The following is a 15,541-nucleotide window of genomic DNA, read 5'->3' on the forward strand; positions in this document are numbered from 1 at the left end:
TAAAAAAAAAAAAAAAAGAAAGGTTGATCATTTCAGGGGATAGGCAATTATAATTTAATTATATAATAATTATATATAATATATGTTATATATAATATATGTTATATATATTTATTATATAAATAAATATAATAAATTGGACAATTTAGTTATGGGGACTCCCCAGTCCCTGATGATGACAGCGGTACCATTTTGCTTTGTTTTGAGGGTCTATTACATGCTGGGCCCCACACTATGTCCCTTACTACAGTTTTTTTTTTTTTTTTAAAGATTTTACTTATTTATTTGACAGAGAGAAATCACAAGTAGGCAGAGAGGCAGGCAGAGAGAGAGGAGGAAGCAGGCTCCCTGCTGAGCAGAGAGCCCGATGTGGGGCTCAAACCCAGGACCTGGGATCATGACCTGAGCCGAAGGCAGCGGCTTAACCCACTGAGCCACCCAGGCGCCCCCCTTACTACAGTTTTTTATACAGTCCTTTATATACTGATTTTTTCAACAATCTTGTTAGGAAAATATATCTGCCCATTTTCTAGATTAAAAAACAGAGGTCAGAGAGGATGAATACATGCTCAAATGATGAAGACCGAATGTCGAGCAGCTGGGATTCAAACACAGGTGAGTGACTACAAAAGTCTTTCCTCTACACAGCGAGCCACCCCCACAACACCCATAAAGCCTGGAAATGAAGTCTGAACTGCGAGGGCTGCGCGGTGCGAGGAAAACGGGACTTCTTGCAACAGACCTCAGCATGGCATGACCAAAGTCATAACCCTAAAATCCAAAATATTTGCCTCTCTTTTTTATTGTCCCTTTCTGTCCTGTACCTTCAAAGGACTGAATGCTAATTGGTGATAGTTAATCAAGGAATTCAACAGTATTTATTATGCACTGACCTTGTACAACACTGTCATAAACACAAGTTAAGGCTGTTTCACTACTGGCCCTCAAATATTTTCCTCACCTTGTGGTCATAAAAGACAGAGAACCATTGCACTATAGAGCAAGAAATGTGGGACATTCAGATGAGTATGGACAATGGGGATAAAGCTAGAACAAATTCATGAGAAAATATCAAAATATAAATTTCTCCACTGGAAATTCAGTTTTTTGACAGCGCTATCCTACAAACGTCATCACTTTTCCTTTTATTCTTTTAATGTTCCATAGGAAAAGATACTTTTCAGAAGTATTCTCTGGTAAGAAGTCGTAGAGTATGTCAGACTAGAGATTTACGTTTCTTTCGAGATCTAAAGAAGCCATTTTACTGGAATATTTTATTTTACCTCCTTCTGCTTCTGTGACGTTCCAACTTACCATATCTGTGCTAAAACAGGTTGAGGTAACCCAGACTGAAAAAAAAAGTTTCTAGCTTGATCACCTGTAAATTAAATAGAAAAAGTTTCAGAAAAAACAGCTGACAGATACCTTCTTACAGGAAAATTTCAAGAATAGGAGGCTAGTAATTCTGCAAATACTGACTTAAAAATACGCTAAAAGCCAAATGGTAAGTCTATAAGCAAGAGCAGAATGAATCCATCTGATTGACGAGTTCACTGGCTTTAGAACTTAAAACTTTAAAAATTCATCTCAAAAAAAGGGCCTAATAAGTGTAGGCATAGACTGTTCACTTTAATCGGCTATTAAGTAAGATGGGACAGCTACACATACAACAAAGCCCATCTACAGGAATCCTCAAGAAACCCATGACCCACTCTTCTCATTTTTTAAGTTCCCTGTGACTCCTATTATCTACAATGTCAAAAGGTTGGTGCTTCTGGTACATTTATGGGGAAAAAGTAAAAATGATTATAAGAGTCACATCAACAATTAAGAATTAATAGTTTAAAGAGAACTGTGAGACACACACACACACACACACACACACAAACAAGTCCCCAGGAAATCTAGATCCCATTTTTCCTAAAGCTATCTCCGAAAGAATAACCAAACAGAAAAGATAAGAGGAAAAGCAGGGGCACCTGGGGGGCTCAGTCAGTTCAGCAACCGACTCTTGGTTTCAGCTGGGGTCATGATCTCGGGGTCCTGGGATCAGCCCCGACGTCAGGCTCCGGGCTCCGCACAGAGTCTGCTTGTCCCACTCTCTCCTCCTCCCCCCTCCCTCCCTCATGAGCACATGAATAAAGAAATAAGTAAATATTTAGGAAAAAAAAAAAAGAAAGAAAGAAAGGAAGGAAGGAAGAAAGAGCAAAGTACAAAAGGAACTTTAGGGATACAGCACTAAGAGAATTCTGTTGTTGTTGTTGTTGTTTTTAAATATTCAGAATCTGTTCATTTATTTACATTTCCCAAACCAGTTCAAGACCAAAATTAAACAAGCATTTTACACTGCTTTACTATTTAAGAGAATGTGGTTCACTGACCTTTACCAATTCCCATCAGTGATACGCCCAAAACAAGTGGCTTGACATCCACAAAGGGGTGCAAACAGGTTTGAATGTAGTAGAGAAAAAGCAACTGAAAAAATACAGCCCCAAGACAAAGGCAGATGTCCCCTGGGTCATGTGTGCCCACCTTAGCTTTGCATAATAGATTTTCCACAGATAGAAGCACTAATGATAAATAAAAATGTAAAAATATGGATTCTAATTACCAGTAATAAATCCAGATATTGGCTTTAAACTATGGAACTGTTGATCATGCTTCGCTCTTTCCTCTACAGTTATGGCCCAAATATCCAGGCTGCCTGGAACCCAAAGAAAAGACAAATTATTCACTGCAAAAAGAATACCAAAGTGCTCACATGCACTATTTCCCTCGTACTTCCAGATTCTTTCCCATTATGTTATCAATAATCTCGTTAATTGGGGCACCTGGGTGGCTCAGTGGGTTAAAGCCTCTGCTTTCAGCTCAGGTCATGATCCCAGGGTCCTGGGATCGAGCCCCACATCGGGCTCTCTGCTCTCTGCTCAGCAGGGAGTCTGCTTCCCTTCCTCTCTCTGCCTGCCTCTCTGCCTACATGTGATCGCTGTCTGTCAAATAAATAAAATCTTTAAAAATAGTAATAATAATAATCTCATTAATTAACATCTCTTTATCCTTGGAAGTTATGCATACAAGTTAGAAAATTAAAACAGGCCAAAATAAGAAAGATACTGGGACAAATTCTTTTTTTTTTTTTTTTAAATCTTGTCCTATAATCTTATAGCAAGTAGGACTGTATAAGACATAAGTTAACAGTCATTTATTTACATAAACTCAAGCAACAAACCAATTTAAAACTATATTTTCAGGTGTTTTAAATGTCACGAGAACGTTATGCACAAAGCGAAGTTTCATAATTTATATCGCAAATGGTTCCATGAAAATCTTTTTGGAGTGACAAAAATATTGAAATACTGGATTGTAGTGATGATTACACAACTCTGTAAAGTTACGAAAAGTCACTGCATTGTACAGTTAAAATGGGTGAATTTCATGGCTATGTAAACTATACCTCAATAAAGACGCATTTGAAAACGGGTATCCTGGAAAAACACAAAGGCAAACTGAAGAGAACGGGATTTGGGTTCTCCTTCAGTTTCAGCTCTAAGACTGACCAGATGCCCCTTCACTTCTGAGATCCTCCTCACTTTCGTCCTAGGTCTCCTCAGTGTCTTCAAAATAATTTTAGCTTACATAGATGGAAGACCGTCAAAAGTTCAGATGCTCCCAAAAGGTGAGAACAGGCAATACGTATGTTCATACAAAATATGAATGTGACTGGCACAAAAGCAAAATGTATTAACGTCACACCTCCCCTCTCTATGTTGTCTGGTCGGACAGTGACAGGAAGGGTGGGATCCAGTCATTCGCTGGAAACATAATTACTGGCCACTTCCTATGTGCCAGGCACTGTGTCAGGCATCAGAGACACTGTAGTGACTGAAACAGATATGATCCCTTCACTCAGAGGCCTTGTAATCCTGGAACTCCTCCTGCCTTGTTGAAATCATCCCTGGAACGATAAACTGAAGAAAAAGCAAAAACACAACAAAACACAAACCTGCCCCGTAACTAAGAAGAGGGACAAAAAAAGAGTTTAGAGGGTTCTGTACTGGAAATCCGCAGGGACCTCAACAGATGTGATCAGAGCGGTGGGGATTCACGCCTCACTCTCCTTATGACTGGTCAGACAGTTGCCAAAAGGAAGCCATAATAACGGCAACCTCTCTTTAAACAAAACAAAACAAAAAAACTGGGCCAGTAAGCAAAACTAATATTTAACACTTTCATTGTAATATCGGGAATATAACCTAAAAAAAAAAAAAAAAAAAAAACCTCTATTTTATGCAGATTCATATGTTTTAAGCAGATAAAGTAAAACAAACAAAAATGTCCTGCTTCCAGTTCAGGTTTTGGGAAAAGTACAGAATAAATGATCCAGTTACTTCGATGAACACAACTGTGAAGAGAAAACAGTGAAAGGCAGAGGGGGCACGTGAACTGAGAGCAAGGTCTGGACCCTGATGGGAACCAACAAACCATAACAAAAAAAGGTCTGAAGACTATCAGGGAAATTCGAACACTGCCTTGATAGAGGAGGACATTAACGAATTATCATGAATTTTATAGGTATGACAATGGTATCATAGTTATGTTTTTGAAAGCGTTCACATCATTCAGAAACACATGCTAAAATATTTGTGGATGATATGAGATGATGCCCGGGAGTTGCTTCCGAGGAATCCAGAAGAAACAATATTAAAAATAGGGTTCAGAGGGGCACCTGGCTGGCTCAGTGGGTTAAGCATCTGCCTTGGGCTCAGGTGGTGACCCTGGGGTGCAGGGACAGAGTCCTGAGTCCTGCTCTGTGGGGAGTCTGCTTCTCTCTGCCCCTCCCTCCTGCTCCGCTCTCTCTTGCTATCCTTCTCTCAAATAAATAAATAAAATTTTTTAAAAATATTTTATTTGACAGACAGAGATCACAAGTAGGCAGAGAGGCAGGCAGAGAGAGAGGAAGGAAAGCAGACTCCCCACCGAGCAGAGAGCCCGACGGGTGGCTTGATCCCAGGACCCTGAGATCATGACCTGAGCCGAAGGCAGAGGCTTTAAGCCACTGAGCCACCCGGGTGCCCCTCAATAAATAAAATCTTAAAAAACAAAAAATAGGGTCTCAGGGCGCCTGGCTAGCTCAGCCGATAGAGCATGTGACTCTTGATCTCAGGGTCAATGGGCATGGAGCCTCCTTTAAAAAAAAAGGGGGGGGGGAGAAAAAGGTCTCAAATACATTAAAAGAGAGAAATGTTTGAAAACTTACCTCCAAAAGGTGTTGGAAACTGAGCCATGGTTCTGTCACTTTTACCTTGCTGATCGACGCCTGTAATTGAAATACAACATTTAAGTTTCTGAAAACTTCATTTCCTATATACTTATAAACACACTAACACGCTGGCTTTAATAATCAGAACTGGCAGCAGTGCCAGCGCTGGGGGACAGCACTGCACATCAGAGTCACGACCAAGGGGTTCATTCATTCACTCTTTGCAGCTTCTTAGCGCCAGGTCCAAGGAAGGGCCCTGGGGAAGGTGGATGCGAGACTCTCCTGAAACAAGAGGCTCAGGACAGCCTGTTTCATCACTACTGGTGGGTTGTTACTCTTCAAATACACGCTCTTTCTCCCCATCTACACAACCCGCCCATCTGCTTGGTGGTCTCAACACTGGCTTCTTTAAATGAGCACGTACTACACACTGCACACTCCTAGGTGCTTTATAGCTCTTATCCCTTCATCGTCACAACCCTATGACACAGGTGAGACGCACGGGTTATTTCCATGCCCTTATTACGGAGCAAGAAAATGAGAATCAGAGAGGTGAAGTGATTCGAGCAATACCACACATTTGGCAACAGAGCTGGATTTGAGCAGGGCCAGCAAACCCCAGAGCCTGCATTCTACCCCCAAGAAACACTGCCAATTTTGCGAAAGGCTGTAAACAACATCTACTGCACTAACGCCCATCCAGAATACCAGACACAAGCCCAAGGCTCCAAAATCCCCACCAGGCATTATTTGTTTAAGAAGAGCCGATGTGAAACCAACCCCAGCATCTTCCCCAACAAAAATAATCCACAATGAGTACCATCCTTATGCTTACCAACATGGCAGATGCCTACAGTTAAAAATGAGTACTAAATATTCATACACGAAACAATTTAGACACTTAGATTTTTTAAAGTAAGAGTCCCCTGCCCTAATACTCTTCAATTTTACATTCCAACCTGTCCATGGATTTTTTTCCCCCAGCTATTTTATTTTTAAACTTCCAAGAGCTCTTCCTTGTTCTCAACTCTTCTGTCCTACTACTCCGTCCTTTCTTTTAATGACACATCTTTTACTCTCCTGAGTTTTTTATTAACCTGGGAAGGGGGCGGGAAGGGAGTATGTTGCTCTTTCATTGTCTTGGTTCTTACATTTGTCTCCTTTTTTGTTTGTTGGCTGATTGTTTGTTTTGGGTCTCTCTCTCACGTTTGAGGCTTTCCTCCTCTCTCTGGTGATCCCTGGCTGCTCCTTCATATTTAAGAGTAAGGCACTAAAAAAGCGGGCCTGGGTGCCAGGTCTGTTGACAGATGGGGCGATGGTCAGATGTGCCCAGTCACATTTCACTGGGACACCTCCAAACGGCAGTATGCACAGGTCTCTTCGCTGGAGCCGTTCAGTTTGCCACACAGAAGGGTATAGGGAGGGTGCTGGCTTTGGCCGGGGGGGTGGGGGCGGCAGAAAAGAAAGGAAGACATGAAGTGGCCCACACTTCCATTCGTACGCTAGCACGTACACCCTTTATCTTCAGCCCCAAGCTTCACCCTTCTGGTCAGCAGCCTCTGTGGGTCTATGAAAAACGGGACTAAAGAAGTCACCTCTCTGCTGGGGATGCAGGTGAAGACATTCCCAAAGATCTGGATACAGATTTTTTTTTTAAGATTTTATTTATTTATTTGACAGAGAGAGATCACAAGTAGGCAGAAAGGCAGGAAGAGGGGGGGGGAAGCAGGCCCCCCACTGAGCCGAGAGCCTAATGCGGTGCTAGATCCCAGTACCCTGGGATCATGACCTGAGCTGAAGGCAGAGGCTTTAACCCACTGAGACACCCAGGTGCCCCTAGATACAGATTTTTAAAGAACTTCCATTTCAGCTGCAGAACCGACCTCTGTCTTTGGCAGCCACCAAACACCCTGAAGCCTGTCAAGACATTCCTGGGGTCAGATGACTTGTCCTCCATCTTCATCAGCCCTCTGTAGGCACTAAGTTGCACTTTTCTCCGAACTCAGTTACCATTCTATTCACTCTTTGGTTCCAGAAAATTCTTTTTTTATTTAAAGATTTTATTTATTTGATAGAGAGATTATAGGTAGGCAGAGAGGCATGCAGAGAGGGGGGAAGCAGGCTCCCTGCTGAGCAGAGAGTCCAATGCGGGGCTCCATCCCAGGACCCTGAGATCATGACCTGAGCCAAAATCGAGAGTCACATGCTCAAATGACTGCGCCACCGAAGTGCCCCAATAATTTTCCAGAAAATTTTAATGTGTTTCATCTCACTTAATCTTCATAATGCTCTTTAAACAGACAGATCACACCTGTTTTTTGCTGAATTTACAAAAGCAGTAAGCTCTCATTTTTAAAACCATAGTAAGGCAAGAGGCACCTGGGTGGCTCAGTGGGTTAAGCCGCTGCCTTCAGCTCAGGTCATTATCCCAGGGTCCTGGGATCAAGCCCTTGCATGGGGCTCTCTGCTCAGCAGGGAGCCTGCTTCCATCTCTCTCTCTCTCTCTGCCTGCCTCTCTGCCTACTTGTGATCTCTCTCTGTCAAATAAATAAATAAAATCTTAAAAAAAAAACAAACAAACCATAGCAAGGCAAATAAAACATAAGAAAACATTCTGTTCTGTTCTACTTTCCTCCTATACTATTTACTGCTAAATAAAGAAAAGAAATTAATTTATCGATCTTCTTGGTACCCAGCCACTATACTACACTTTCTTATTGGGGCTAAGTCTCTCAGATGAGTCTTTCCGGTTTTCTAGATCTACATTCTCTGGGAATGAAGAATTTAAGCTTACATTATGTGCCTAAACCAATAAAGCTAAACTATTTAATAGCTGGGACTGCAGGAACTTTTATATTTTCCCTGTCATGCTGATGGTTTTGGCATTTCCTAACCAATGAAATAGGTTCTGAATAATTATGTTTGCTGTTGTGTTTTGGTAAATACCTTTTAAGACATTTAGGCAGTTTCCTATTATTCTTATTTGACTTGAAATTTTCTTTTTTTTTTTTTAAATATTTTTTTTAAGATTTTATTTATTTATTTATTTGACAGAGAGAGATCACAAGTAGGCAGAGCGGCAGGCAGAGAGAGAGGAGGAAGCAGGCTCCCTGCTGAGCAGAGAGCCCGGGGGCTCGATCCCAGGACCCTGAGATCATGACCTGAGCCGAAGGCAGCGGCTTAACCCACTGAGCCACCCAGGCGCCCCTGACTTGAAATTTTCATTAGAAATGGCTGCTAAATTTGTTCAGAGGCTTTGACTATTTAGTAAGATGGTCATGTATTTCATTTTTAAGTAGCAGACTATAGTGACATAGTTCCTAATACAAATTATCCTAGAATTTATGTAATAAACCCAACTCAGATATGCCTGTTATTCTTTTACTACATAACCACATCCAATTTGCTCATATTTTCTTCAGAATTTTTGCTTAGGGAAGTGTTCTGCATAATTCTACACAACAGAGAATTGAGAGAAAATAGCAATAATCATACCTCGGATAAACCTCATTGGCTACAATACTGCCACTGTGCAAAGCTTAGAATCGAGAGAAAAATAGATGTATTTCTATCTTCCTATGAATTTCCCCAATGATCTTTTAAAAAGGTATAATACATTTAACAGATCAAGAAATACATGTAAATGTAAAGATTTAACAGTTAAAAGGCCCCAAGAAAAAATAATTTTAAGGGTGTGTTTGAACTAACCTTCAAAGAACAAATAATTCCTTTTACTGAAACCATTCCACAGAGAAAGATCAAATATTCCTCAATTCAGGTTAAGAAATTAGCATCATCAATACTAAACCGTAACTAGGAAAACATAGACTATGGTCACTTTTCTGTAGATATAGTAATTATATACCTCACTTTAAATGTTTTACAGCTATTCTGAGAGAGTCACACAGTCTGGCAAAGCAGAACAACTCCTATGCTCCAAAGCACACTAATCATCAGCAGCTCCTTGCAAAGCATTTAAGAGTATTTGCGGTTCACCATTCTTCCTAGAATTCAGGAAGTAATTCCCCACCCTCTGTGAACCTCTTCCGCAAAAGCGTTCACCTATTAGGAGCAACGTTAGACAAAATTTGTCTTCTGACCCTTCTAACCTCCCTCTCTGCTTCCCCTTCATCGGACATCCATTAGTGACCAGGGGGTGCACGGTAACCCAGCCTACGCCCCACACTTGTGAACTAACGCCCTTCTCTCTCTTTCCTCTCCTGTTCCTTAATTGTCACTGGTCTCAGCTGGATATTGGTAAGGAATGGACCTCATAGAAACTAAGCCACGGAGGTATGAAGATGAGGTACCTTCCAGACTTATTAACACAAAAGCCTAAATGCTGTTTGAAGGATAAGAATATTGGAATAGTCCCCCACACACTTCTTTTCACCACAGGGACTTCAAATGCCATTCACAAATAGGTTCTGCTCAGTTCCTAGGGAACCCCAGACAAAAGTAGTAACACACAGACGAAGCAAATGGGCCAAACCTTGCAATCCCACCTTCTTTTCAGTTCTATGCTACACAGACAAATCATAGTGGTAACATCTTGGTTCAAGGTATTTTGTTCCTACTTTGAATATACTGATTATATGTTATTACTGTAATTTGAAAAAATAAAAGAATTTGTAAAACAAAAAAAAAGAAAGAAAATACCACATATGCAAGATTTCTAAATGTAAAAAAGCCAGAGTTCTAGTTTGGCTAAAATAGTATATGGCCACTACAGGCCCTCTGTCCCACTCAAAAGTAAAAACTGGGCAAAAACTTTAAAAAGCAATTCCCTGAGGACTGTAAGAAAGAAAAGTAGACAGATTTTAGATGAGAGTCAAAAGCTCCCCCCATTTTTGTTCACTTTTCACTAGCAGCTCTGGCCCAAGGGTGGGCCCAGACGTGGAGTGAGGCAGAGGAGCAAAGAGTAAAACTCTGACAGAAATCCAGTGTTGGGGAGCCTGGGTGGCTCAGTCGTTAAGTGTCTGCCTTCGGTCCAGGTCATCATCCCAGGGTCCAGTACTGAGCCCTTCGAGCCCCTATCAGGCTCCCTGCTCAGCAGGAAGCCTGTTTCTCCCTCTCCCACTCCCCCTGCTTGTATTCCCTCTCTCATGGTCTCTGTCTCTATCAAATAAATAAATAAAATCTTAAAAACAAAAACAAAAACAAACCCAGTCTTTCTGGGCAAAGGGACTAATTAAAATGGCCTCTACGGGCAGGAGAGTGTAAGTAAGGATCACGTAATTCTATAAATGAACTCCCACAAGACTCAGGCTCACACCTGAGCTGCGGGACAAAACAAAAGCAGCACAGCAAAGGTCTTGAAAACTGATCTCACAATGGAACCTCTGTGTGCAGACAGCACACAGAACTTGTAGTTTGAACCTAATCAGGATGAAGACCTGCTAAAAGAAACACCAGCATTGTGTAGGGGATTAACGCAGCACACAGAACCAGACATGAAATTCCCAGTATCCAGGATGTAATCCAAAATTACTCGACATACAAAGAACTAGGAAAACCTCACCAATTCTCAAAGAAAGGAACACCTGTCATCAACAGGTCCCAAATCCTAGATGATACAAACACTGAAATTATCATAAAGACTTTTTAGAGCAGTTATCATCCATATGTTCCAGGAGGTCAAGGTAAACACAAATGAAAGGACTGAAAATACATAAGATCTCAGCGGAGAAGAAAACACTAGTTTAAAAAGAATCAAACGGGAATTTAAGAGAGAAACTTAGACCATCAAGCATGAAGGAAGAAGAACAGAAATGGTAAATATCTGTGTAAATATAAAATATAAAATTATATTTTTCCTATAATTCTCCTTAAGATATGTAGACTGTTGAAAGCAAATATTGTTAACACTGTCCAGTGGGGCTTTCAATATACATAAATATAATACCTATGACAACCTTTAATATAAAGGTCTGTGCCATAAGAGTAAAGGGACTTACAAGGTGCAAGCCTTCTGTATTTTATTTGAAGTAGTATAATATAACCTGTAAGCAGACTATGAAAGTTAGGTAAATATATTTAATCCCGGGAGCAACTACTTAGAAAAATAAAAATAAAAAACAAATATAGTGGGCGCCTGGGTGGCTCAGTGGGTTAAAGTCGCTGCCTTCGGCTCAGGTCATGGTCCCAGGGTCCTGGGATCAAGCCCCACATTGTGCTCTCTGCTCACCAGGGAGCCTGCTTCCTCCTCTCTCTCTGCCTGCCTCTCTGCCTACTTGTGATCTCTGTCTGTAAAATGAATAAATAAAATCTTTAAAAAAAAAAAAACGAGTATAGTGAAAAAGTGAATAGATAAATGAAAACAGAATGTTAAAAATTACTGAAATAATTTTTAAAAGGCAGGAAAAGAGAAAAAAATACAGAGAGGACAAAAAAAAACAAAAAAATGGCAGGTCTAATTCTAACATACCAATAATGACATTAAATTTTAATGGTCTAAATACTGAGGAAGATAATAGCAGAGGGGAACAAAAAGCAATGAAACCAAAATCTGGTTCCTTGGGGAAAAAAAATGACAAGCCCTGGGTGCCTGGGTGGCTCAGTCGGCTAAGTGTCTGCCTTCAGCTCAGGTCATGATTTCAGGGTCCTGATATGGAGCTACACTTTGTGCTCCCTGCTCAGTGGGGAGTCTGCTTCTCCCTCTGCCCCCCACCTGTTTGTGCTCACACTCTCTCATAAATAAATAAATAAATAGATAGATAAATAAATAAATAATAATTTTTTTTCAGGATTATCTTTATTCATTTGAGAGAGAGAGAGACAGAGAGGACAAGCAAGTGGAGAGGCAGAGGGAGAAAGAGAAGCAGACTCCCTGCTGAGCTGGGAGTCCCACGGGGTTCAATCCCAGGATCTGGAGATCATGACCTGAGCAGAAGGCAGAAGCTTAGCCATCTGAACTACCCAGGTTCCCCAAAATAGATAAAAACTTAAAAAAAAAAAAAAAAAGACAAGCCCTTTCTGAGATTAATTAAAAGAGAACACAAATCTGATCAGAATTACCATTAATCCTAAACATATTAAAATGGTAAGAAATACTAAAAACAACTTTATGCCAACAAATTTGACAATGTGGATATACAAACTTCTTGGAAAATAAAACTTACCAAAATTGATTCAAGGAGAAATAGAATATCCATGTATTCCTATGCTTATTAAGGGAACTGATTTGATTTTATTTTTATTTTTTAAAGATTTTATTTATTTATTTGACAGACAGAGATCACACGTAGGCAGAGAGGCAGGCAGAGAGAGAGAGAGAGGAGGAAGCAGGCTCCCTTTCCGGCAGAGAGCCCGATGCAGGGCTTGATCCCAGAACCCTGGGATCATAACCTGAGCCAAAGGCAGAGGCTTTAACCCAATGAGCCACCCAAGCGCCCCAAGGAACTGGTTTTATTAAAAGAACCCTTCCCAAAAAAGAAAACTGCATTCTCAGATGGTTTCACTGGTGAATTCTACCAAACATTCAAGGAAAAAAAATAATACAAAAGCTATGCAAACTTTTTCAAACAACAGAGGATCAGTGCCCAACTCGTGTTTTGAAGCCAGAATAATGCTAATAACCAACAGATATTACCTCCCAAAAAATTAGAAGACAAGATCCTAAGGAATATAGATGCCAAAATCTTTCAGAAGATACTAAAACTTTGATCTTAATACTATACAAAAAGGATAGTAAAACATGACCAAGTAGGGTTTAATCCCGGAAATATAAGATTTGCTTACCATTTGATAATCAGTTAATGTAATTCACCATATCAAAATAATAAAGCAAGAAACCCCAATAAGATCATTTCCATAAATGTGGGGGGGGGGTTGACAAAAACTCAAACCCAATAATGATAAAAACTCACAGATAACCAGGATTAGTAGGAAACTTCCTCAGACATAGGGTATCTATGAAAACCTACAGCTACTAACCTTAGTTAATGGATTAAGACTGAATTTCTCCCTTTAGGGCATCTGGGTGGCTTAGTTGGTTAAGCGTCTGCCTTTGGCTCAGGTCATGATCCCAGGGTCCTGGGAGGGAGCCCCACAGTGGACTCTCTGCTTAGCAGAGAACATGCTTCTCCCTCTCCCTGTGCTGCTCCCCCTACTTGTGCACTTTCTCTCTTTGTCAAGTAAATAAATAAAATCTAAAAAAAAAAAAAAAAAAAATCTCTCTGAGAGATAGGCAAAAGGCAGGAAAATCTGCTTTTACCACTCCTATTCAACATTGTTCTGGAGGTTCTGGCCATTGAAATAAGGTAAGAAAAACAGCAAAATAATAGCTAAAAGATTGGAAAAGAACAAAATGAAACTCACCCTACTTACAGAAAACTCCAAGGAATCCACTAAATATAGTAAGTAAATTTACCAAATTCTGGTTTTGCAAAGTGATGTAGCAAAATTGCAAGATAAAAGGTTAATAACATATTAAAAATCAACTGAATACTCATATACTGGAAATATATAACTGGACAGTGAAATTAGATAGACAATCCCATTTACAGTAGTGCCAAAAAATGTAGAAGTCCTAGGTATAAATCCAGGGGCACCTGGCTGGCTCAGTCTGTAAAGCTTGCAACTCTTGATCTCAGGGTCCTGAGTTCAAGCCCCACACTGGGCATAGAGCTTACTGAAAAAAACAAAACAAAAGACATCCAAGGCCTCTAACACTGAACACTACAAAACACTGGAGGTGGGGTGGGGGGGCAGAAATTAAGGAAGACCTACATAAATGGAGAGATATACTAAGTTCATGGACTGGAAAATTCAGTATTGTTAAAATTGCAATTCTCTCCAAATGGATCTGTATATTCAATGCTATTCTAATCAAAACTGCAACAGGCTTTTTAGAAGAAACGAAATAAGCTCATATTAAATTTACACGGAAATGCAAAGGACCTAGAATAGCCAGAGCAGTTTTTAAAAAGAACAAAATTGGAGGACTTACCCTACGTAGTTTCAAGATTTACTATGAAGCAACAGTAATCAAGACCTTTGGAACCGGTGTAAAGGGAGGCATACCAGATCAATGGAGCAGAAAACAGGAGTTCAGAAATAGACTTACACATGCTTAGTGAATTCATTTTTAATAAAGTAGCAAAGGCAAATCACTGGAGGGAAAAAAAGGCTTTTCAACAAACAGAAGTGGATCAACTGGATACCCATGTGGAAAAAAAGAAAATCAAAAACAAAAACATTGATTCTAACTCCTTACTACACACAAAAATTAACTCAAAACGGAGTTAAATTTGAGTTCAAATTTAAATTTGAACTAATTTAAAACCATGTAGTTTAACATTAAAATTCTAAAAGATGAGAGAATACCTTCATTACCCTGAGCTAAACAGTAATTTCTTAGGACTCAAATAAGTGTGACTTATTTACCAAAAAAGGGGGGGGGGGGGTTGGGTGTCATCGAAATGAAAAGTTAGCTCTTCAAAAGTACCATTAAAAAGAGAAAAAGGCAAGCTATAAAGCAGGAAAAATACATTTGCAACATAATCAGCAGACAAACTATACTCAGAGTATACAAGGAACTCTTTTAAGATTTTATTTATTTATTTGACAGAGAGAGATCACAAGTAGACAGAGAGGCAGACAGAGAGAGAGGGAGAAGGAGCAGACTCCCCGCTGAGTAGAGAGTCCAATGCAGGACTCGATCCCAGGACCTTGAGATCATGACCTGAGCCGAAGGCAGAGGCTTAATCTACTGAGCCACCCAGGTGCCCCTACAAGGAACTCTTACAACTTAAAAATAATAAGACATATTTGCCTATGGTTCACCATAGCTTGCTTATCCTGAATTGCAATTCTGCTATTCCCAAATAAGCATTTTTTTTAAGTTCAAAAAAAAAAAAAAAAAAGTCAAACAACTGAGAGAGGAAATGGTCAAAAGACATGAACAGACACTTTGCAAATTAACTTATAGAAATGGCCAATAAACACATGGAAAGATGCTCAACATTATGAGTCATTAAGGAAATAAAACTGCAATGATATTTCCGCTGGGATGGCAAACATGGAAAAGACTGACCATACCAAGGGCTAGCAAGGATTCTCATGCACTGCTGACAGAAATGTAAGATGCTACAACCTCATGGAAAAATATACTTTTCTTAAAAAGTTGTACAGTGGTGCCTGGGTGACTCGGTTGGTTAAATGTCTGACTCTGGAGTCTTGATATCAGGACCATGAATTCAAGCCTGGTGTTAGGCTCCATGCTGCCTGTGGAGCCTTCTAAAGAAAGAAGCAAAAAGTTGGACAGATCCCACTAATCTA

General features: G+C 40.1%; 1 protein-coding gene and 1 non-coding gene across 7 annotated transcripts in view; both read right to left on the minus strand.

The window, feature by feature from the left end:
* ITSN1 (intersectin 1) overlaps window positions 1–15,541 on the minus strand; it is a 218,185-nt gene that overhangs the window by 140,987 nt on the left and 61,657 nt on the right. For all 6 annotated transcript variants that reach the window (XR_007125739.1, XM_047720598.1, XM_047720608.1 and 3 more), the window contains exons 2-4: window positions 5,258–5,317; window positions 2,612–2,704; window positions 1,315–1,378 (exon numbers count right to left, since the gene is read on the minus strand). Coding sequence is in view for 5 of the 6 variants with exons in the window: in XM_047720598.1 (XP_047576554.1) it covers window positions 1,315–1,378; window positions 2,612–2,704; window positions 5,258–5,285 (185 nt within the window). In the remaining variant the exon portion in view is untranslated. The remainder of the gene's footprint in view (window positions 1–1,314; window positions 1,379–2,611; window positions 2,705–5,257; window positions 5,318–15,541) is intronic.
* Window positions 8,660–8,800, minus strand: LOC125089540 (U4 spliceosomal RNA). Its single transcript, XR_007123972.1, has one exon. It is a non-coding gene; the product is annotated as a U4 spliceosomal RNA (small nuclear RNA).

Source organism: Lutra lutra, chromosome 1 (assembly GCF_902655055.1).
Source record: "Lutra lutra chromosome 1, mLutLut1.2, whole genome shotgun sequence".
Classification (NCBI taxonomy): domain Eukaryota; kingdom Metazoa; phylum Chordata; class Mammalia; order Carnivora; family Mustelidae; genus Lutra; species Lutra lutra.